This window comes from Dryobates pubescens, chromosome 20, assembly GCF_014839835.1.
Source record: "Dryobates pubescens isolate bDryPub1 chromosome 20, bDryPub1.pri, whole genome shotgun sequence".
In the NCBI taxonomy this organism is placed as follows: Eukaryota; Metazoa; Chordata; class Aves; order Piciformes; family Picidae; genus Dryobates; species Dryobates pubescens.
Window position 1 is genome coordinate 21,285,452 of NC_071631.1, and position 21,930 is coordinate 21,307,381.

A 21,930-nucleotide genomic window follows, 5' to 3' on the forward strand; every position below is an offset into this window, starting at 1 on the left:
CCACACCTGCACTTTGAAGCAGATCATCAGACCAAGATGTTGTTATTTAAGCAACCTGCAATGTTACCTTTCAGCATCTCAGCAGTTAGGAGCAAGCAGATTCTCAAGCTGTTACTTCTTACAGGTGAGAGAAGAGCCCAAACCTTTCCAAATGCTCCAAGTGCATCATGGTGCTTGCACAGTCAGGACAGCTTGGCTGTTCTGGATGTCATTGTAATGTTGCCTGAGGGATTCTCAGCATCCAAACAGAGTACCCAGAGTTGCTGTGGTGTTTGCCAGTCAGTCAGCAGAAGCACAGAAGGACCCATGGAGCTAGAAAAGCTTCTGCAAGCTTTTACTGAGGCACAGGTGCCATCGACTGACTTTGGAGTCAAGCTGTGCCTTTGGTATCATTTGTTTGAGGTATTTTGCTTGTTTAGTACCAACAAAACCCTTTTGCTTCCTCTGGAGGTGAGGCAAGAGAAGTTTAGTGTGTGAAGAAAGAATTGGGAGCACTCTGGGGCAAGAGGGGTGCTTGCCCTTTGGTGCCCAGCTGCTGCTGGCACTGGTGCAACTTTCACAGCTTCACACCTAAAGATGCTGTCTTGTCTCAAGAGCATCACTTACAGTGCCACAAGAGTCAGCACATGGTGTCACCTTTGCCTTCAATATATTTAGCTGCTGCCTAGCAAACTACTTCCATATTTGGTTAGAACATGGGAGAATTTCTGGGGTGCAAACTTCAGTGTGCCTGGGAGGCAGAGATCCTCCTAATCCTGACTGCTGTTGCTGCAAACGCTCTGGCTGCTGCACTCAGCACAAAATCCTTCTTTCCTGCAGCTCCAGCTCCCTTTGCCAGCAACTTCACAGCTTCTTGAAGTGTTCCCTGGTCACTGTTTGGCACTGCTTGGCAGTGTGGAGTGGCCATTGTTACTTTTTGTCTGTATTCTTAGAGTGTCATTTCTTCTGTGCTGTCGTGTTTCCTCAGCTGTCCTTCTTTCCAGTTTTAGATAATCAAAATCAGATCCTCTTGATTTGTGCAATTGTAAACCTTGCAAAACATTGGCTCACGATTTCTCTGTGTATAGTGATTAATTCTAACCTTAAATTGCAAATCCATTGCTGGGAAACCCTGTAGTGTAGTTCAACAACTTTGGTTTGCTCTCATGGCTGTATCTGTCAGGGTCCAATTTCTGGATCTTGGTCCAGACAATAAATTAATTTCTGGAGCTTACTCCTGAAAATTAATTGTTTGAAAACATGAAAAATCTTATATAACCACAGACCTGCATTGTAAGAATGAAAGGCACTGCGCCTGGGGTGTGTGCAAAGAATCTACAGTCTTTATTCTCTAGACATTCACATGGTTACAAAGTCTCATTGCATGAGAAGGTGCCTGAGAGGCTCACATTCTGTACAGCCCTCAGGGCACTTTGCTGCCTCATCACAGCTTCACTCCTCCTCTGCTATCTTCGTGCTGTGGAACTCGCGGCTCTTGGCCCGGAGCTTGTTGACCTGCGACTCTGCAATGTCAGCTCTCTCCTCGGCTTCCTCCAGCTCGTGCTGGATCTTGCGGAACTTGGAGAGGTTGACATTGGACAGCTCCTCCTGTGCGGGGAGAGGGAGTCGGTGGGGAGGGGCCCAGGGCCAGGGCTTCATTCCTGCTGCCATTTGGCCTTGCATGGCTGAAGCTCTTCCATGGGGGCAGGCCCAGACCTCCATTCCCCACTTACCACTGCTGACATGGAAGCCTCCCACAGCCCTCCTCATCCTCCCTATTCAGGACCCCACTGTGACAAGCTTCACCAGGGCTGTGTCACTCTTGAGGAGCAAATTTGGTCCCTTGGATTTCTTTTTGTGTGTGTTTCTGCTCCCACTCTTTTGGTGCTAAGGTATCAGGGTGGTTTATCTGGATACTGAAGACCTGACACCTTCCATTATTAATCACTGGCATTACAAAAATTTCTGGTATTCCTCTCTTCTGCACCTTTGTGACACCCACAGAAAGCAAAGCTTGCCCATTCTTTGAGCAATACTTACAGCCTCCTCAGATTGTCTCTTGTAGGATTTGACCTTCATCTGCAGCTTGTCCACCAGATCCTGGAGCCTCAGAATATTCTTCCTGTCTTCCTCAGACTGAAGCAGAGAGCAAACAGGAAAGAGACAGAATTACTGCCTTGTCCAAAACACAAAGTTACATTTTGGCCTTGGACTTCCTGTGAAAGCTTTGGCTTCCTGAGCCTGTCAGGCCACAGGTGTCTCCTGCCTTACCTGGTAGGTCAGCTCCTTCACCCTCCTCTCGTACTTGCGCACACCCTTCACAGCTTCAGCGCTGCGCTTCTGCTCAGCATCCACCTCCCCTTCCAGCTCTCGCACCTGCAAGGAGAAGCCCAACTTTGCAGCTTCCCTCACACCTCTCCAAGGGATCTCCTCACTCACACACCAATCCCAGCCCTACTACGTACTCTGGCCTCCAGCTTCTGGATTTGCTTCCTGCCTCCCTTCAGGGCCAGCTGCTCAGCCTCATCCAGACGGTGCTGCAGGTCCTTCACTGTCTGGTCCAGGTTCTTCTTCATCCTCTCCAGGTGGGCACTGGTATCCTGCTCCTTCTTCAGCTCTTCTGCCATCATGGCTGCCTGAGGAGAGCAAAGGGTCAAAGCCATTTTGGTGCTGGAGACACTTTGGGGCAGAATTCCTCCACAATCAGCACCAAAAGGAGTCCCCAGCTCACATCAGTGATGGCCTTCTTGGCCTTCTCTTCAGCGTTTCTGGCTTCCTGGATGGTATCCTCCATTTCTCCCTGGATTTGGGCAATGTCTGTTTCCAGCTTCTTCTTGGTGTTGATCAAGCTGGTGTTCTGGTGAACAGAAATGCACCATTTTTATACTGTGGGGTTTTGTATTTAGAAAAAAACAATTGATTTTTATATATAGTTTCATTAATGTGTTATAATGAAAAATATGCCCTGCTGATAATTGAGAACGGTAGACTGCTGAAGACTCAGAGGTATAAAGCTGTTAGAGAAGGAAAACAGACCTGATGATTTCTGTACCCAGTCAAAAAGTTCTACCACCCCTTGCACAACATCATCCAGAAGGAAGATAAGAAGGGTTATAGTTGTAGGTGACTCCTCCTTTAGGGGAACAGAGGGTCCAATATGCCAAGTGGAGCCTCCCAACAGGGTTGTGTGCTGTTCTCCCAGAGGCCTGGAAAGCACATCACTCAGGAATCTCCCTGGTTTAGTACAGCACTCAGATTCCTGTCCCTTATTTATCTTCCACATGGGTGGGGAGCAGGCTGTGACTGGTAGCCTAAAAACAATCAAAAGATACTTTTGCACCCTGGGACAGGTGGCAACTCAGGGGTGCAGGTTATCTTTTTGTCTCTTCTCCCAGTTACAGGCAGTGACAGTGGACTAAACAGACAAATTCAGTCTGTTAATGCAGGGCTCCATAGCTGGAGCCACCGCAGCAATCTTGGTTTCTTTGACAATGGGCTAAGGTGCAGGACACCAGGCATGCACAGGTGGGGAAGCCTAAGCTGAAGGGGAAGGATCTTGGGACAACAGTTAGCAAGGCTCATTAAAGGCTTTAAACTAGGTTTGAAGGGGCTTGGGGATCACAAGCTCACAGGATGTTAGGGGTTGGAAGGGATCTCTGAAGATCATTGAGTCCAACCCCCTGCCAGAGCAGCAGCATAGAATCCAGCACAGGTCACACAGGAATGCATCCAGATGGGTCTTGAAAAGCTCCAGAGAAGGAGACTCCACAACCTCCCTGGGCAGCCTGTTCCAGTGCTTTGGGACCCTCACAGGGAAGAAGTTCCTCTTCATGTTGAGGTGGAACCTCCTGTGCTGTAGTTTATATCCATTGCCCCTTGGGATGAAACCATGATTCCTAGAGCGGTGCCTGTGAGCAGCATGCCAGTGATTATGGATGAAACTGCTAACAAGGACTTGCAGTCTGTTGTCTCAGTGGAGGATTTGGTAGTGAAGACATGAAGGGTAGTGATAGGCTGATAACTACAGAAGTGTCTGAGCATGGTTAGGTAGGATTTAGGGCTTGTCTCCCACCCAAAAGTGGCAGGATAATCAACCTGGCTGAAGTGCAGCATGGGCAACAAACAGGAAAATTTGGAGGCCATTGTGCACCAGGAAAACTATGATATAGTTGCCATCACAGGAACGTGGTGTGATGTCTCACACAGCTGGAGTGCTGCAATCAACGACCACCAAGTTTTCAGAAGGGAGAGGAATGGAAAAGGAGGAGGTAGGGTGGCCCTCTGTATTAGGAATACATATGAATGCCTACAGATTAATGAGGGTGATGATGAGGGTGAGTCCCTGTGGGTAAGGATCAGGAGGAAGGCCAACAAAGCTGATATTGTGGTGGGAGTCTGTTTTCGACTACCCAACCAGAATGATGAGGTGGACAGAATATTCTATGAGCAGTTGGGAGAGGTTCCACAATCACTCCCCCTTATCCTATCAGGGGATTTCAACTTCCCAGTTGTCTCTCAGCAGAGAGAGAACAGTTCTGAGGGCTCCTGGGGTGTGCAGAGGATAAGTCCCTGATGCACCTGGTAAAGGAACCAACAAGGGAAAGTGCTCTCCTGGACTTACGTCTTGTGAACAGAGCAGGACTTGTGGGGGAAGTGATGGTTCGAGGTTGTCTTGGGCATAGTGATCATAAAATGATGACAAAATGATAGAATTTTTCTATTCTTGTGGAAGTCAAGAGAGGGGTTAGCAAAACCGCTACCTTGGACTTCCAGAGGGCAGAGTTTGGTCTGTTCAGGAGCCTGATTGACAAAGTCCCTTGGGAAGCAGTTCTCAAGGGTAAAGGAGTCCAGGAAGGCTGGACATACTTCAGGAAGGAAATATTAAAGGCCCAGGAGCAGGTTGTGCCCATGTGCCAAAAGACAAGTCAGCAGGGAAGAAGACAGCCTGGCTGAATAAAGAGCTTTGGCTGGAACTCAGCAAGAAAAGAAGAGGTTGTGGCCCCTGAATAGGGGGCAGGCCACTCATGAGGACTACAAAGATGTGGTGAGGTTACACGGGGAGAAAATTAGGAGGGCCAAAGCCCAGTTAGAACTCAACCTAACTACTGCTGTTAGAGACAACAAAAAATGTTTCTATAAACACATTAACAACAGAAGGAGTGGGCAGAACCTTCAACCTTTATGGTATACAGGGGGTAACAATGACAAAGGATGAGGAAAAGGCTTGAAGTACTAATGCTGCCTTTGCCTCAGTCTTTAGCAGTAGAAGTAGTTGTTCCCCAGTCACCCAGCCCCCTGAGCTGAAAGACAGGGGTGGGAGAGGCAGAGGGGCAGAGCAGAGTGACACCTTCATAAGAGACAGGCACTGGTCTATTCTCACAAGTAGCTAACGATAGAATGAGAGGGGATGGCCTCAAGCTGTGTTGGTGAGGTTTAGACTGCACATTAGAAAAAAAAAAATCAAGGAAAGGGTTATCAGGCCTGGGAGGTGGTTGGATTGCCATCCCTGGACATATTTAAAAGCCATCTAGGTCTGGTGCTAGGGGATGTGGTGTAGTGACAGACTTGGTGGAGTGGGTGAAATGGCTGGACTGGCTGGTTTCGAAGGTCCTGTCCAGCCTGGATGACTCTATGACTCTCTGACTCTGTTATTTCAGTTCTCATAGATCTGTAGATATGATCCATGTTGAAGCCTAGATCTTACCTGAGTGTGGAGAAGCTGAACTCTCTCAGTTGCATCTATCAGCTCCTGCTCAGCCAATTTCCTCGACCTCTCTGTTTGCTCCAGGGCTGCCCGAAGCTCCTCAATTTCAGCCTGCAGCAGGTTTGCTCTGCGCTCCACCATGGCCACCTGCTCCTTCAGGTCCTCCTGAGTCCTGAGAGCATCATCCAGGTGGATCTGGGTATCCTGGAAAGAGAGACAAGATGGATTGTAAGGTGCATTTTCCCTTTTCGAAATTTTATTTTTTTTTTTAATTTCCTCTTTCACATCAGTATTGCAGTGACAGAATTGTACAACCGGGAAATGTTTAGCCAAGTCAGGATCCAGTGAGCACCTCTTTTGTTGTGCCATACCTTGAGCACCCCCTGTGTGTTCCTCAGGTTCTTCTGTGCCTCTGCAGCCACTCTGTTGGCATGGCTCAGCTGGATCTCCATTTCATTCAAGTCTCCTTCCATCTTCTTCTTCAGCCTCAGGGCTTCATTCCTGCTCCTGATCTCAGCATCCAGGGTGCTCTGCATGGAGTCCACCACTCGGTGGTGGTTTCTCTTCAGCTGGTCAATCTCCTCATCTTTCTCTGCTATTTTCCTGTCAATCTCAGCCTTCACCTGGTTGAGCTCAAGCTGGAGGTGCAGAATCTTCCCCTCTTCATGTTCCAGGGAGGCCTGAATAAAAGAAATATGTTATGTCATTATTTTACTTCCAGCTGTTCTTTTGCAATTGACCTACACCAGGAAACAGGACTGTATTCAAATGGGGGATGTGAAAACAGGCCTTGATTTTCCTGTTCTTTTAATCTCTCACAGTACTCCTCAGTAATTCTTTTTGGAAAACAACAATTATGAGCATGTACCTCAGCTTCCTCCAGAGCAGCCTGGAGTTCAGATTTCTCCTGCTCAATCTGCTTCTTGACCTTCTCCAGCTCATGAATTGCCTTTGTTCCTTCTGCAATCTGCTCCGTCAGTTCAGAAATCTCCTCTGTGGGAGCAAAGACCAATGGCATGGTTAAGCAACAGAGCAGCATGGGAAAGCCTCTGCCATGCTTATGAAAAAGCCCATCCAGGAGCAGAGGGCCAGGCACTTACGCTGCAAGTTCTTGTTCTCCCGCTTGAGCGTTTCCAGGTGGCCCAAGGACTCCTCATAGGCATTCTTCATCTTGAACAGCTCTGTGCTGAGAGAGCGAGACTCCTTCTGGGAGGATTCCAGCTCAGCCTGTGTTTCCTCATACTTCTGTTTCCATTCTGCCAGGATCTGAAGAGAAATGGGATGTGAGTATGGGTGTGCTGGTCAGGAGGACATGCTCTGCCCTGGAACCCCAGGGCTGGAGCCCAAAAGACCTTGTCAAAGTTTCTCTGCTTCTTGTCCAGAGCTGCACAGGCAGCATTTGATCTCTCCACATCAATCATCAGGTCCTCCACTTCATTCTGCAGCCTCTGCTTTGTCTTTTCCAGAGAGGCACATTTGGCATTGACAGCTTCAACATGTTCCTCTGCATCCTGCAGGCGCTGAGCCAGCTTCTTCCTGGGGGTGGTCAGCAGAGTTCCAGGTGAGGAAGCAAAAGTGTCTGTAGCCAGTATGTTTTTCAGAAGAGTGCCCTTAGCTACCTAGTTGCATGTGGTGACTAAAGAGTATAGAGAATGGAGGTGCAGGATGTCTCCCAGCCAACCACTGCATTTCTGTGCCTGGACCCTGGCCTGCATGAGCACTGTGCTGCACACACAAGGCTCTCTCTGCTATTCTGTTTCTGAAAGTCTTTGCTGCTTCTGCCTTTCCCCTTTCATCCCACCTCTCAGTTACATTTTCTCTTCCTGGCACCCCACCCCAAAGTAGAGCATTGGCTTCTTCCTGATAACATCCCAGTGGTCTCCTCAAGTTTCCATTCTTGGCCCCTCCCAGCCTACTCCGCCTTCCCCCCGTACTTGGCCTCCTCCAGCTCCTCCGTGCGCTGAATGGCGTCCGTCTCGTATTTGGTTCTCCACTGAGCCACTTCACTGTTGGCCTTGGACAGGGCTCGCTGCAGCTCCCCCTTGGCCTCCTGCTCCTCCTCATATTGTTCCCGGAGCAAGTCGCAGTCGTGGCGAGCAGACTGCAGGGCGTGGGCCAGGGCGTTCTTGGCCTGAGGGGAAATAGTAGAAAGAGAATGGAGATACCCTGGGAAATGTCCTGAGTGGAATGCTGACAGACACTGGATCATTCTTCTCTGAGAAGGATGGCAAGTTCCTGAATGGGAAAAGAAGAGGCAGGAAGCAGCAGAAGTCGTCATAGACAGACTGCATGTAAGGGTCACCAAAGGCAGTGTGGGAAGTCCTGTGCTGCATTGCCCACGTGGTTCATTTTAGTCCCTCTCATCTTGTTGGCTCTGTAATTTCAGTTGTTTCTGAAGCTCCTCCTTGACAGAAGGAATCCAATGCATACTATGACATTTGGAAAGCCTTCTCACCTTGATCTCTTCCTCCAGGTGCCTCTTGAGTTCCTCAATCTGCTGGGTGAATGCCTGCTTGCCTCTTGACAGCTGAGAAACCAAAGCATCCTTCTCCTCCACCTGGCGTGAATATTCACCTGGGAGAGTTGGCAGACACACAGCCTTTAGTGCCATGGGGGACAGCAGGGGGGGCACTCAGGCTATAAAACCACAGAGTCTGCAGAGCCTGCAGAACTTTGTGATCTCATCTCGTGCATTTCTCATGAGAGGGGAGCCAAAGCCTGGCACTCAAACCATCAGCCCAGAAGGGTAACTTCTACTTTACCTCTCTGACATTGTTCATTTGCACATCAGAGTTGTCCATGTCTCACCTGACTCTGTCTGCAGGCGAGCTCTCTGAGCATTGAGGTCATTGATCATGCGCTGATGTTCTTCTTCCTTCGTCTTGATCTCGCTCAGCTGATCTTCCAGGGTGCGGCACATCTTCTCCAGGTTTGCCTGGGAGTCAACAAACAGAAGGAGAGAAGTTATTGACCACACTCTTAATGACAGCAGGTGCAGGAGTTTGTGCTGGACTCCATGGGGTCAATGAGCCCATGAGGTATTTGTGTACCTTGGCTTTGGAGACAGACTCCATGTTGCTGGCCAGGTCGTCAATCTCCATCTTCAGCTCACTCTTCTCCTTCTCCAGCTTCTGCTTCACCCTCTGCAGGTTGTCGATCTGCTCCCCGAGCTCAGCGGTGCTGTCCGCGTGCTTCTTCCGCAGGGCGGCAGCTGTGGCCTCGTGCTGCAGCGTGGCCTCCTCCAGGTCACGACGCATCTTCTGGAACTCTGCCTCACGCTTCTTGTTCATCTCAATCTGAGCTGATGTAGCTCCTCCTGCCTCTTCCAGGCGCTCACTGATCTCCTCCAGCTCCCGGGAGAGGTCAGCTCGATGCTTCTCTGCTTTTGCCCGAGAGGTTCGCTCGGCCTCAATTTCCTCCTCCAGCTCCTCAATGCGAGCCTGGGGAACACGAGAGACCCTTCACACCCATGGCCTTCTCCTGCCTGACCTGAGTCTAGGTGAAAGAGAGGAAGCAACAGAGACTTGCCTGCAGCTCCTTGATCTTCTTCTGGAACTGCATGCCCAGGGCTTGCTCATCCTCGATCTTGCCCTGGATCTGGCTGATCTCAAAGTCTTTCCTTTGGGCAAAGCAAACCATGTTAGAGCTCAAAGGAATGAGACAAGCTCAGCAGCACAGTGCTCAGCTGCCCTACAGCCTCACTTACTTCTTCAGTTTCTCCTCCAGCTGCTGCTTATCATTTTCCAGATCCATGATGGAATCCTGGTTCATCTTCAGGTCTCCTTCCAGTTTCCTCTTGGCTCTCTCCAGGTCCATGCGCAGTTTCTTCTCTTGCTCCAGGGACCCTTCCAGCTAAAGACAAGAAGGCCATCAGTGCTCTGCCACACAGCTCAAACTCCACACCTGTCCTCTTCTTGCTCGTTGCCTGTGTGCTTACATCATCCACTTGCTGCTCCAGCTTGATTTTAGCTTTGGTCAGAGTGTTGACTTTGTCCTCCTCTGCCTGCAGGTCATCCAGTGTCTGCTGATGAGCCTCTTGGAGAGCTTTCTTCTCTTTTGTCAGCTTGGCAATGGTCTCGTCCAGAGCTGCCATCTCCTCTGTCAGGTTTTTCACCTTTGAGAAGCAGGGAGAGGTGTAAATAAAGGAAGTATAAAGTATAGTAATCTTGGAAGAGCACAGTGCTCTTTGCTGAGTTGTGAGTGACCCCTCCTGCCTCATACCTTGTTCTCAGTGGCATGCTTTTCCTTCTCCACCTTGGCCAGTGTTAATTCCAGGTCATCAATATCTTTCTTCAGCTCTGAGCATTCATCCTCCAGTTTTCTCTTCTTGGCTGTCAGCTCAGCATTAATTTCCTCCTCATCCTCAGCCCTTTCAGTCACCTCTTTAATTTTGGCTTCCAGCTGGATTTTGTTTTTGATGAGCTGGTCGCACCTCTCCTCAGCATCAGCCAAAGCATCAGCTTCCTGGTGGGGAGACAGATTTTGTTTGTCTAACATATTCGAAATTTTGTCTTCTTATCTTACTACTCTGGCCTATGTGAAAACCTCGTCTTAAATCCCCTCCCACTCAAAAGGTGAACAGTGCTGCCAGTTTTTCTGCCTGGATATATTTATGAGTGCACTTCAACACCTTCAATTGTTCTTGACCCTTTCAATAGTATTTCTCTGAATTTGTAGCTCCGAGAATATCTCCTGCTCTTAGAGGCATCACAGAACAGTCCCTGTCTCTGTCCCTAATTTTTCAGTGGAAAGGAGTTACAGATCTTTGCTTTATAGAGAGCAATTGGTGGCTTCTCTTTTTTAACTGACGTTGAGCCCAGGTTTATGTGGGGATTTAAAGTCGTTTTATTCTCAAGAGAAAAAGTATTAGAGAAAAAGAAGAAGATTATTCTTCTACATTCCTTGCAAGTCCTGTGCACACTGCAGTGGCTTTGGCTTTTGGAAGTGTGCAGATTTTTCCTATTTCCAGCCTGTATGTCTGGAGCTCTCAGTGCTGACTTCAGCCAGCTTCCTTCTTGGAGTCTCTACTTGGGATTTCATTTGAGTAGCTTTATCCTCAATGGGTTTAACTGACAGATACCATTGTAAGTAGGAAGATCAGAATCTGTGTCTGTGTGGCCATTTGAGGCTGTGGGTGCCTTTAAGAACCACAAAGTTACAGACCCCCAGAGGGGCTAGAGTGTCCAGGAGTTGGACTGGAAGGTGTGTCTCATAGCCATAAATCCTGCATACCCATAAACTGGTTGCAAAATCAGTTTTTCCCTTTTTCCCCTCCCTCTCTCCTCTTGGGAAGGACTCCCAGGGTCTTACCTCTCTAGGGAGGGGAGTGAGGCCTGCTGTCAGCCTTGGCAATGCTGCCAATTAGGCCAGGGGCTACCTAACTGGGGCCTGGGGCTGCCTAATTGGGGCCTGGAGCTGGTTTGGTACAGACATTTTGCACTTAAGGGTTATTGATTAAAGCAGGACTCAGCCATTTCAAAAAGAAGATTCAACACCTTCCTGTGTCAGGTGGAATCTGCCTGTTCCTTTTAATCTTCCTAGGGAATATTGACTGTTCGTGTGCACAGTAAAGCACCATAGAACATCCCTGGAGAGAAGACTTTTGAGCAGAATCAGGAGCTTGGCAGTCCTTTTAGACTGAGGAGAAATTTAAAGTCATATTCCCCCTTCCTGAGTGAACAATAATCCATAAGTCATTGAGGGGCTGAATTTTCAATTGTGAATTCTAGGCTGTGTTTACTATCCAAAATTAAGGAATTCTGGTGAGACAGAAATGCTGCCTGCAGGACTCACCTGCTGAAAGGGAGTGGGGGGGTTCAGGTCCATGTCCTGAGCATTTCATCTTGGCTAGCTATAGATGGTTTCTTCCTCAGAAAGCAAGAGCACTGACTCTCACTTGCAGCTCCCTGTGTCACCCTGGTACTGTGAGATCACTTTGAGATACCACTTTCTAGAGCTTCACAGCCAGGATGATGCATACTTCAGTAAAAAGGAATGACACCTGGACATCTATAGTCTGACCTTCTGCTTGCAAAAGAGCTGTCTAGATGAACAGGATGTTTTTCTAGTGAGAAATAAATGGTGATAAACTCACAGATTGCACTTGCAGCTGCAGGTCATTTTTCTCCTTCATCAAAGAAACCATTTTCTCCTCCAGCTCCTTCCTCTTGGCCTCAGACTTTGAGAGCTCTTCCTTGGTTTTCTCAAACTCCTCCTTCATGTTGGCCATCTCCTTCTCAGACTCTGCACTCTTCAGCAAGGGCTTGATCTTGAAGAAGAGCTTCATCCAGGGCCAGTGCTTGACGTTCATGAAGGCCCTAACGTTGTACTGGATGCAGAAGATGGACTCCCTGAAGCAGAATTAAAATGAATATTTTCCATGTGTCAAGTGCCAGCTCCTTCCCCCAAGTACAGTGACTTTACTGAAGATGAGGAATGTTTACCTTCTCTCCACCATTCTCTGGTACTCCACTCTTGCCAGGAAGCCTCTGCACATGGCCTGTGTGCGGGTGATGAGCTGTGCCAGCTTCTCATCCCTCATCTCCTCCAGGAGCCCTATCAGCCCAGCTTTGAAGAACACCTGGAGCAAAAGAACATTGCAGCACCTGACTGCCAGGCAGAGCACAGCACAGGCACACAGAGAGTGAGTCAAGGAGGGTTTGTACCTTGGTGTGGCCAAATTTGTACTGGGTGTGGTCCACATCAATTGACCCAAGAAGCTTCTCAGAAGCCTTCTTGCTGTCAATGAACTGTCCCTCTGGGATGGCACTGGCATTCAGCACCTTGTACCTATGGGAAATAGGAGTAAATCTCAAGTGATCAGGCTGTACAGTGTATTGAAATTAACTGCAGTCAACAAGAGCAGAGTAAGGCTGAAGAATCTGGAATGTCCTCCTTCTTTAGAGAAACCCTGATAAGGAAGTCTTAATCTGATAACTTCTGTTGTCTTGAAGGTGATCCATCATAGATGAAAAGAGGACACTGATTGCCAGCCATTTCAGTCCAATCTTTTCCTATGGAGGAACGTTGGCACTTTCCCCTGCAATGTGCAGCAGATCCAGTGGCGAAAGCACTCTATCTGAGCTTGCAATTTTAGTCTGAGAATCTGTTGTAGCCACTTCCCAAACTGCATTTTCCTGTCTTGTCATCACTGGCTGGTGCAGCTCTGTCACGACTCCATTACACTGAGACACTGGCAGAGTAGTCAGCACAAGACATCATTTCATAGCTCTCACCTCTGTTTGAAGTCAGCATAGAGGACTCTGCTGGGGAATCCCTTCCTGCAGATGCGGATCCCTTCCAGCACGCCGTTACAGCGCAGCTGGTGCAGCACCAGCTCGTGCTCCATGGCACCTAGCAATTCAGAGCACAGGGCAATGCCACAGTGTCCAGTGCACAGGGCAAGGGCTGCACCAGAGGGAGATCTCTTTCTGCTTCAGCATCTTACCAGGGGTTTTTGTTTCATTTGGGATGATGCAACGGACGAAGTGGGGGTGAGTGCTCCGTAGGTTGGTCATCAGCTTGTTCAGGTTCTCCTGTGGGAACAGGACTCAGTAAGCATTTGTATGAAATACGGAAAAACTAACTCCTAGTGCTTTGAACTTGTCATAATAGGCCTGTCAATGGATATGCACCCAGCTGAAAACTCTCAGCTGGTAACACCTCAGTCTGTCCCTCTATTAACTCTGATTCTGAACACTGAACAGCAACTCCCAGGATAAAAACGTAGCTGCCATGAACTCAATGAGTGATACGGAGTGGGGACTTCATAGTTTTATGAGTAAATTCTTGCTTAAAAGTGAGTTTAGAACCTTACAGAGTCAGTTTTCATTCCTTGAGACTGGTGTAGGTTTTTTTAAATGTGGATCTCATTGAAAGGTGTTTGGTGCTTTACTAGGCCTAAGTGAGTGTAAAGTGCAGTTTAATTGCAATTTGCATAGATGAAAATGCTAAAAGTGTTCATTTACCCGGAAAAGAGCTGAGACAGTCTGGAAAGAGGAACCCTTCTTCTTGCCGCCTTTCTTGCCACCACCACCTCCACCACCACCACTAGCCTCTGATAAAGTGAAGATAACGAAACATTAATGTCAGTGAAGCCTATGTATGATTCCACAGTTTTGCAGAGCCACTGCACACCAGAGAGATGACATTTGACAGAGCTGACCTTCCTCTCCACCAGCAGAGGCAAAGAGCAAGGCCAGCGTCTTCACAGAGGATTTCTGGTACAACCCAATGACAGTTTCATTCAGAGGGTCCTTGTTCTTCTCCAGCCAGCCAGTGATGTTGTAGTCCACAGTGCCAGCATAGTGCACCAGGGAGAAGTGAGCCTCAGCCTTGCCTTTGCCAGGTTTAGGCTTCTGGAAGTTGTTGGACTTGCCCAGATGCTGGTCGTAGAGCTTGTTCTTGAAAGAGGTGTCAGTTGCCTTGGGGAACATGCACTCCTCTTCCAGGATGGAGAAGATGCCCATGGGCTGGGAGAGGTAAAATAATAACAGTGGTGAAATACAGATCTGCCTTCAGTAAGGCATAGGTGACTGAGATGTGGATCAATTTTCTTTTTTTGGATCAAAATGTATTAAAACTTTGTTAAGTTTTCCACATGCAGCTTGAGACAAAATATGAATTTGTGCCTGAAACTGAGGTTTCAGAACAGAGAGTGTCACAATAATCACACAACATTTTGGTCATAAACTCTGAAGAATCAAAAGCAGGCTTGTTGGGTATTTTTGGCACTAATGCTTTCCCAAGGTACATTTGTATGGATGAAGGTGCCTTTCTAAAACTCAGCTTGATTGAACAGTCCAACGGGTTCTTTTAGCTGCATCCTAAAAATTTACTTCAGATGAGATATCCCTGGGTTTTCCTTCCCATACAAGAGGATGTTGCAGTGTCAGCTCACAGGGATAATTTTATTTATTCCTAATCATCAGGTCCCTTTATCAATATACACCTACAATTTTACTTACTGTTATGGTTTTGAGGCTCAGTGCTTTTACAAAACCATAAAGTTACAGTCCTCCTGAAGCTAGGACCCCCAAGGCCTTTTCTTCAGGACTGCTCTCAAGCCAGTCCCTGCCCAGCCTATGTCGGTGCTTGCGATTGCCCCAACCCAGATGCAGGACCTGCAGGATAAACCTGCAGGTACTTATTTGTACCCTATTCACAAAGCTCCTCAGTAATTACCTCCTGAATTCATACAACATTTGAAATGAAAATTCGAATAGCCAGGAACATAAATTGTTTATAAACTTAAATTCATAAAGCATTAGGGCCAGGAAAAAACCAAGGCCGAACATCCTAGAGTTCTGTCACGAAGAAGTGTCTTAGTTTAGTTTTAGAGCAGACAGAAAATATATTTTACCCCTCCCACAGGGAGTAAAATAAAAACACTCCAAGTAGTACTGGAAATTTAAATTGATAGACTATTTACATGGATGTGAAACACCCAAATTCACTTTTTATCTTACAACCAGCTCATTAAGTCCAAAGCCTGCCAACAACCCAGGCTTCAGTGCCCCCCACCAGGCCTCCCTACCCCACCATGCCAAGCCTAATGGCTGTGCTACCAAACTGGCTTTGCCCAGGACAAGCCAGGATGCAAACCTCCACCACATTACAAGAGAGAGAGGCAGAAAAGGGAGGATTTGACTCTGCAACCAGTTTATGTAGCGGATGCAGGGCTTATGGGGTTGAATAACAAAAGATTGCCGTTCCCTGTATCTGTCTAGCGCCTTGGAGGACTTTTCAACTCTATGGTTAGTCTTAAACCCACAACAAGAAGAAATCACAAAACCTGAAATGTAATCAACTTACCTTCTCAATGAGCTCAATGCAGGCAGCCAGGTCCATGCCAAAGTCAATGAACTCCCACTCAATGCCTTCCTTCTTGTACTCCTCCTGCTCCAGCACGAACATGTGGTGGTTGAAGAACTGTTGCAGTTTCTCGTTGGTGAAGTTGATGCACAACTGCTCCAGGCTGTTGAACTATTCAGGAAAGAGGTTTTACTCATTCTCAAGATGAAGAACTGTTTGTAGAGCTTTCTCCTGCGCACTCGGAATCCCATGCAGCCATGCTCAGGTAAAACAAAGATCCTTTTCAAAGTTAAAACATTCCATTACCTATTTTTAAAGAAATTGGGGGGGTTGGGCTCTTTGATGCCTGTTTACAGAGATAATGGATTTTTAAATCAAGATCCAAAATTATTTTGTGCTCTTATTTCTATCAAGGTGCAATTTATGTCACTCTTTTCTCTCATATTGTGTAGATTTTTCCATTGCCCTTACAGAAAGGTTGGACATCTCCTGTGTTTGCTAGTCCAGGCTTGGACTCAGGAACCTTCTCCAAACATCTGCAGAATTCCTTTCTCTGCCCTAAAGGCAGCCAAACCATTCTCTCTGTGGGAATCATCCCCTGCTTTTCAGAAGCAAATGATATATATTGCTGTCTCTTTCTAAAGCCTTGAAACAATTATTTGTGGGACTCCACAATGTTGTGTCTGTAGTATTTGCGTGCTATTCGTCAGTGCACTTTTAAAATACTAAGCTCTAACTGTTGAAAAGCTGCAGCATTTGTGCTGATTATGCAAAAGGCAGCTTTAATTATGCAAAAAGAACCTTTAAGATCATTGAGTCCAACCATCAACCCAACACCACCATGGCCACTAAACCATGGCCCTGAGTGCCATGGCCACACATTTCTTGAGTACCTCCAGGCATGGGGACTCCACCACCTCCCTGGGCAGCCTGTGCCAATCCCTGACCACTCTTGCAGCAAGAACATTTTTCCTCATCTCCAACCTAACCCTCCCCTGGCACAATTTCAGGCAATTTACTCTCATTCTGTCACCTGATACTAGGCAGAAGAACCCAACCCCCACCTCACTGCAACCTCCTTTCAGGGAGCTGTAGAGAGCAATGAGGTCTCCTCTCAGCTTCCTCTTCTCCAGGCCAAATACCCCCAGGTTCCTCAGCTGTTCCTCCCCAGCCCTGTTCTCCTGACCCTTCCCCAGCTTTGTTGCATTTCTCTGGACCTGCTCCAGCTCCTCAGTGTCCTTTTTGGAGTGAAGGCCCCAAACAAACTCAGGATTTGAGCTTCAGCCTCACCCATGCCTAGTACAGGGATTCAACCACTTCCCTACTCTTGCTGAAGACAATGTTCCTGATAAACAAAGCCATTACATGGAGAGACACTGAAGCTCATGGATTCTGCTGGAGAAACAGCAGGGGTAAATTCAAGGAATGAAAATACTTCCAGGAAATTAAAACTACGCTGTTTCAAAAAATACCAAACTTGGTCTGAAATTGCAGGCAAAGTTTAAGAAAACCCCACCAGAATTCTCCAGAATTTCTTGAGCCCTAATTTCCTTTTCAGTATTTTACTGTCATTTCTGTGATACTTACATCAAAGATCTCAAAGCCAGCAATGTCCAGCACACCAATGAAGTACTGCCTGGGCTGCTTGGTGTCCAGCTGCTGGTTGATGCGAACAACCATCCACAGGAACATCTTCTCATAGACAGCCTTTGCCAGCGCACCAACTGAATTGTTCACCTAAACCAAAGAAGAAGGCAGCAGATGGAAAATAGCACCCAAAGCAAGAGAGTAAATCAAGGCAGAGGTTCCCTGTCACTAACTGGCTGTTACCTGCTGCACCGTTTGACCTTTGGTCACATACTCATTCCCAACCTTGACTCGAGGGTAGCATAGGGCCTTGAGCAGGTCTGCTGAGTTCAGACCCATCAGGTAGGCAGCCTTGTCAGCAACTATACACAAAGAGAGAGGGAGACAGTGACCCAGGAGAAGTGACCATCAAAACTGGATGTCCTCTAAGAAGCAGCTGTAGGTTTCAGCACTGCAGTCCTGTGGTAGCTCAAAGGGAAATTTAAAGTATTCTGTATTATGCATTATGGAAGCTGAGATTTATGCCTTTGCAAATTGCAGCAAGATACTTGCCTGCCAACTGCCAGCGAAGTAGCTGGTTGTTATTACCTTCTGTGCCATCAGGCTCTGCCTGCTCCTCACGCTGCTTCTGCTTGAACTTCAGGTTCCCGTAGTGCATGACAGCCCCTGTCAGCTTGTAGATGGCTGTCTTCTCATCAGCGGCAAAGCCCAGGATGTCAATGGCACTCTGACAACAGAATGAGTCAAATAAATCTCTGGGACATCAAAGGGAACTTTTGCCACTATCTTCTGTGTTACTTACATCTGTAGCCATCAGCTCCTCCTGGTCATTAATGCTGGCAACGGTGATCTCACCCTGACTCACAAACTGATAGTCATATGGGTTGGTGGTGATAAGGAGCATGTCTGTAAAGAGGAATGGGACATACCTGGCCTTAAGGACGAAGATAAATGTTAAACATATTCAGAGTATGTCAAACTATTTGTAATACTTCCTACCGATTAGCTCTGGCTTCTTGTTGGACATGATCTGATAGAATATGTGGTAGCTTCTTTCTGCCTTGAGCTGGAAAGTGACTCTGGACTTCTCCAGCAGATCTGGCAATGAAGGTAGGACAGAGTAAGGCCTTAGAAAGTACACTGAGGTGGAAAGGAAGAAAGGAATGGAGGTGTCTTACAAGTTTCAATGTCAGCAGAAGCCAGTTTGCCTGTGGCCCCAAAGTGGATTCTGATGAATTTGCCCTTCAAAGGGGAAAGAAAGAAGAGATTTTGAAATTTCACTGTGCAGCCTTTCCTCTCCACAGAGGACAGATTTTAGACACAGAAGTTATTTTGATTATTTTTCTTTTAAAAAGCAAAACTGGCAACGCTGAGGTAAATTTCTGAGCCAAGTCATTATTATTTGGTACATAATCCTGATTGCAGAGGAACAACAAAAACCACAAACAAGCCTTTTATTAGGTCATCTATGCTTCAGTTCAAACTTATGAATATAGAGAAATAAATTTTAATCATATAGGGAGGCTGTAAAGGTGCATTTGGGTAGTGTAAATGATAAATGAGGTAGATTGGTTTTAGCTGACAAAAAATATGAGGAAAGTACTGGTCTGATGAATAGAGTCATCCAACCATGACACTTCAGAAGGGACAGCTCCTGTTCTGACACCCGTGTTCACCTATAAATGTCAGCTTCTCTGATCAACAACTCACAAAGCGAGAGGAGTTGTCGTTCCTCACGGTCTTGGCGTTGCCAAAGGCCTCCAGCAAGGGGTTGGCGCTGATGATTTGATCCTCAAGCGTGCCCTGCAGGATGGTCATCAGTGGAGGTTATCCTTTACAAAAATCATGGCAAGAACAGGGAAAAGCATCAGTTCCAGCCACAATCTCTTAATTTACCTGCATCTTGCCTGATGTCTGCTCCTCCTTCTTCTTCTCCCCACTGGCTGCAATTGTTGCAAAGTACTGGATGACACGCTTGGTGTTCACAGTCTTGCCCGCACCGGATTCTCCACTGCCAAAGCAAAGGGAGAAGCAGAGAGCCTGGGGTCAGGCAGGAGATCCCCTGGCACCGGGCAGCCCCGCAGGGACCTGAGCAGGAAGGGTACCTACGTGATCAGGATGGACTGGTTCTCCCGATCTGTGAGAGGCAGAAACAAAGAGGCTTTGTAAATGAAGAATACCAACAGCCTGAAAATTTATGCAGGAAATGCAACTTATGACAAGAAAAAAGTCTGCAAGCTCTTTCCTTTGCTTGCCAGTAACACTTTAAAAAAGATTATTTTCCATGACCAATGACAACCCTTGCAGCCACGTGCTGCTCCCCTACTGCACTCCATGCCCTGTTATTTCCTGCATACAAGAAATTGTTTCTAGGTGTGACTTCATTTTCTGCTACACAGGCTATATTTAAAGCAGAAGATAAAAGGAGAGTAAGGATCCACAACAAGGAAACCCTGAGCCTGGGCAGTAGTTCCAAGCCCTACAGCACAGGGAAGAAAGGAATGAAAAGGTGGAAGCAAAACCTGCAGCAATACCTAATTCTTCCTCACTTTTTCCTGTCATGGTTTTCCCAAGCCCAATCTGAATGTTTCCTCTAGCTCTTTGATGAATTAGCTTCACATCATGGACAGAATTTCCACATCACAAGGAGATCTCTGCCCTGTTCACTTTCACTTTTCATGACAGACATCAGCAGACTCCTTGCACTGCTCCATTTGGTTTATGGTTTTCCTGACACACAGACTCTGGAACTTGCTCTTGAGAGATACTGATGTGAAAGAACTCTGTCCCAATTGACAGCGATTGATGCTGTGACTGATGGTGTGCTAATCAGGGAAACTCTGTGGTTCCATTTGAAGTGTTTCTGGCGGGATCTGAGAGCCACTCACCAGTCAGCATGAACTGATAGGCATTGTCAGAGATGGAGAAGATGTGTGGAGGAGCCTCCTGGCGCTTCTTGCCTCGGTAGGCCAGCACCACCTCCGGGTTGTACACCGGCAGCCACTTGTAGGGGTTGACAGTGACACAGAAGAGACCCGAGTAGGTCTGTGGGGAAGGGAGACAGCAGGTTGGCTTCCCCTCAGCCTGGCACAACAGATGCTGCTGGCACCCAGAGGCAGACTGCTGCTGCTACTTACGTAGATCATCCAGGCTGCATAACGCTCTTTGAGGTTGTACAGCACCGCGGGCTCGTGCAGGTGGGTCATCATGGCCATGTCCTCGATCTTATCGTACTTGGGAGGGTTCATGGGGAAGATTTGATCTTCCTTCACGGTCAGAGTCTGTCAGAGGAAGGAAAGATACAGCTGTGTCACTGGAGGTCTCAGAGAGGGAATTAAATGCTGTTTGTCAATCTTGCATTTTACCAACCTCTCCACCTTCAGTCTTGACGGTGACCTTCCCTCCTTCCTTGCTCTGGACTGTCCCTTTCACAAAGGATTCCTTTGCATGCACCACGAAGACAGATGTCTTGGCATCAAAGGGCTTATTCTGGGCTGCAATTCTCTCCTTCTCTGACTTGCGGAGGTAGGGAGCAGCCTCCCCAAAGATGGCCATCTCGGCGTCTGTCGACATGGCTGCGCTTTATGGAGGATCTTGTCTGCAGAGAGCACTGTGAGGAGCAGATAGAGAGCACTGTGAGGAGCAGATAGAGAGCACTGTGAGGAGCAGATGTGTGCCCAAATGAGTCACAACCTTTGTCGAAAAACTTAAACAGCATCATAGATTGTGCAACTTGGGAAGAACCTCAGGCAGTTCTTTGCTCCACCTTCCTGTGCCACGCAGGACAAATGTTGGATCAAGGTACCCAGAACAAGTTTTTTCCAGGGAGGTTTTGATTATCTTCCTTATCTCCTCTACCTGTTTAACATTTTACCACTCTGATGGTGAATTGTCTTTTTCTAACACATTATAACCATTTCTTTTGCTGCAACATGTGTCTGCTGTCCATCATCCTTTCACTCTGCACATCCAAGGGTCTGGCCCTTTTTTCTCTGAATAACTACTCACTTTGTGTTGAAGAAAGCAACAAGTCAAGCACATTTACTTGGTCTCCAGAGTGGATGGACCCTACCCTTTCAGACCCTCCTCATACATCATTTGCTGCTACCTATGCTGGAAGCTCTCCACTGGACTCGCTCCAGAATATGAATGTCTTTCCTGTCACCAGGGATCATCAAATGAACAAAGTGCTCTGGACACAGGAGTTGAATGAGTTGGATGAATCACTTCCCTTTACCTGCTGGCTACAGTGCTGTGACTGCCTGACAAAGTGCTGCTGACCTTCCCCCAAAAGCACACTGCTGACACATGCACCAGGGTACATGACCCTTTGCAGTAAAGGTGGTTTCTAGATAAATGGCAGACAACACATCCTGTTCTATGGGAATATTCAGGCAGTGAGCTCAAACTGGAACCCAGGAGGTTCCATCCGATCAGAAGGAGAAATTTCTTTGCTGTGAGGGTGCTGGAGCCCTGCAGCTGGCTGCCCAGAGAGGTTGTGGAGTCTCTGGAGAGATTCCAAACCCGCTTGGATATTGTGGTCCTGAGCAACCTGATCTAAGCGAATCTCCTTTAGCAGGGGATTGGACTACATGATCTCCAGAGGTCTCTTCCAGCTCTCTTGGGATTCTGAGATGTCATGGTTCTTTCCTTCATATTGCTGTTACTAAAATTTTGTGAGCTCAAAGCTTTAAAAGCATGCTCTGGGTCCTTCTGCAAGTAAACTCCAAGCAACAGATTCCAAAGCAGAGCAGTTGGATCATGGTGAGGCATCATGCAAGAAAAAAAGGGTATTCACTGCACCTACCTGGAGCTATCAGCTGTACTAGTCAGTGCTAGCTAGGCCC

The 21,930-nt window shown here is 47.4% G+C and overlaps 1 protein-coding gene across 3 annotated transcripts; it reads right to left on the reverse strand.

Moving 5' to 3' along the window:
- Positions 1-1,428: 1,428 nt before the first annotated feature.
- On the reverse strand, positions 1,429-20,656 carry LOC104307700 (myosin-1B). Of its 3 annotated transcripts, none has more exons than XM_054170775.1 (38): positions 20,453-20,656; positions 20,221-20,364; positions 19,972-20,128; positions 19,193-19,220; positions 18,980-19,094; positions 18,794-18,886; positions 18,262-18,325; positions 18,083-18,181; positions 17,886-17,989; positions 17,672-17,810; positions 17,327-17,445; positions 17,084-17,233; positions 15,497-15,667; positions 13,860-14,154; positions 13,651-13,739; positions 13,131-13,218; positions 12,919-13,036; positions 12,349-12,472; positions 12,127-12,263; positions 11,778-12,033; positions 9,905-10,147; positions 9,621-9,797; positions 9,390-9,535; positions 9,212-9,302; positions 8,734-9,123; positions 8,492-8,618; positions 8,139-8,257; positions 7,618-7,814; positions 7,036-7,219; positions 6,784-6,949; positions 6,552-6,676; positions 6,055-6,363; positions 5,684-5,887; positions 2,711-2,836; positions 2,445-2,615; positions 2,251-2,355; positions 2,020-2,115; positions 1,429-1,587 (listed from the first exon to the last, which is right to left on the reverse strand). In XM_054170775.1, the coding sequence occupies exons 1-38, from the start codon at positions 20,654-20,656 to the stop codon at positions 1,432-1,434; spliced, it is 5,826 nt and encodes a 1,941-aa protein (XP_054026750.1). In that variant the 3' UTR covers positions 1,429-1,431. The 3 variants fall into 3 exon arrangements, with proteins under 3 accessions (XP_054026750.1, XP_054026751.1, XP_054026749.1); XM_054170776.1 differs by having other exon boundaries at positions 13,651-13,718; positions 13,848-14,154; XM_054170774.1 differs by having other exon boundaries at positions 13,651-13,718; positions 13,839-14,154.
- Between the last annotated feature and the right edge of the window lie 1,274 nt (positions 20,657-21,930).

Bases quoted from the DNA above. Each gene is read 5' to 3' on its own strand.
- LOC104307700 (XM_054170775.1), bottom strand. From the start codon at position 20,656: ATGTCGACAGACGCCGAGATGGCCATCTTTGGGGAGGCTGCTCCCTAC. The intron at 14,155-15,496 runs GTAAGTTGATTA...TACCTCTCCCAG, and splicing joins GCATTGAGCTCATTGAGAAG to CCCATGGGCATCTTCTCCAT. The intron at 9,798-9,904 runs GTATGAGGCAGG...TGCTTCTCAAAG, and splicing joins AGCATGCCACTGAGAACAAG to GTGAAAAACCTGACAGAGGA.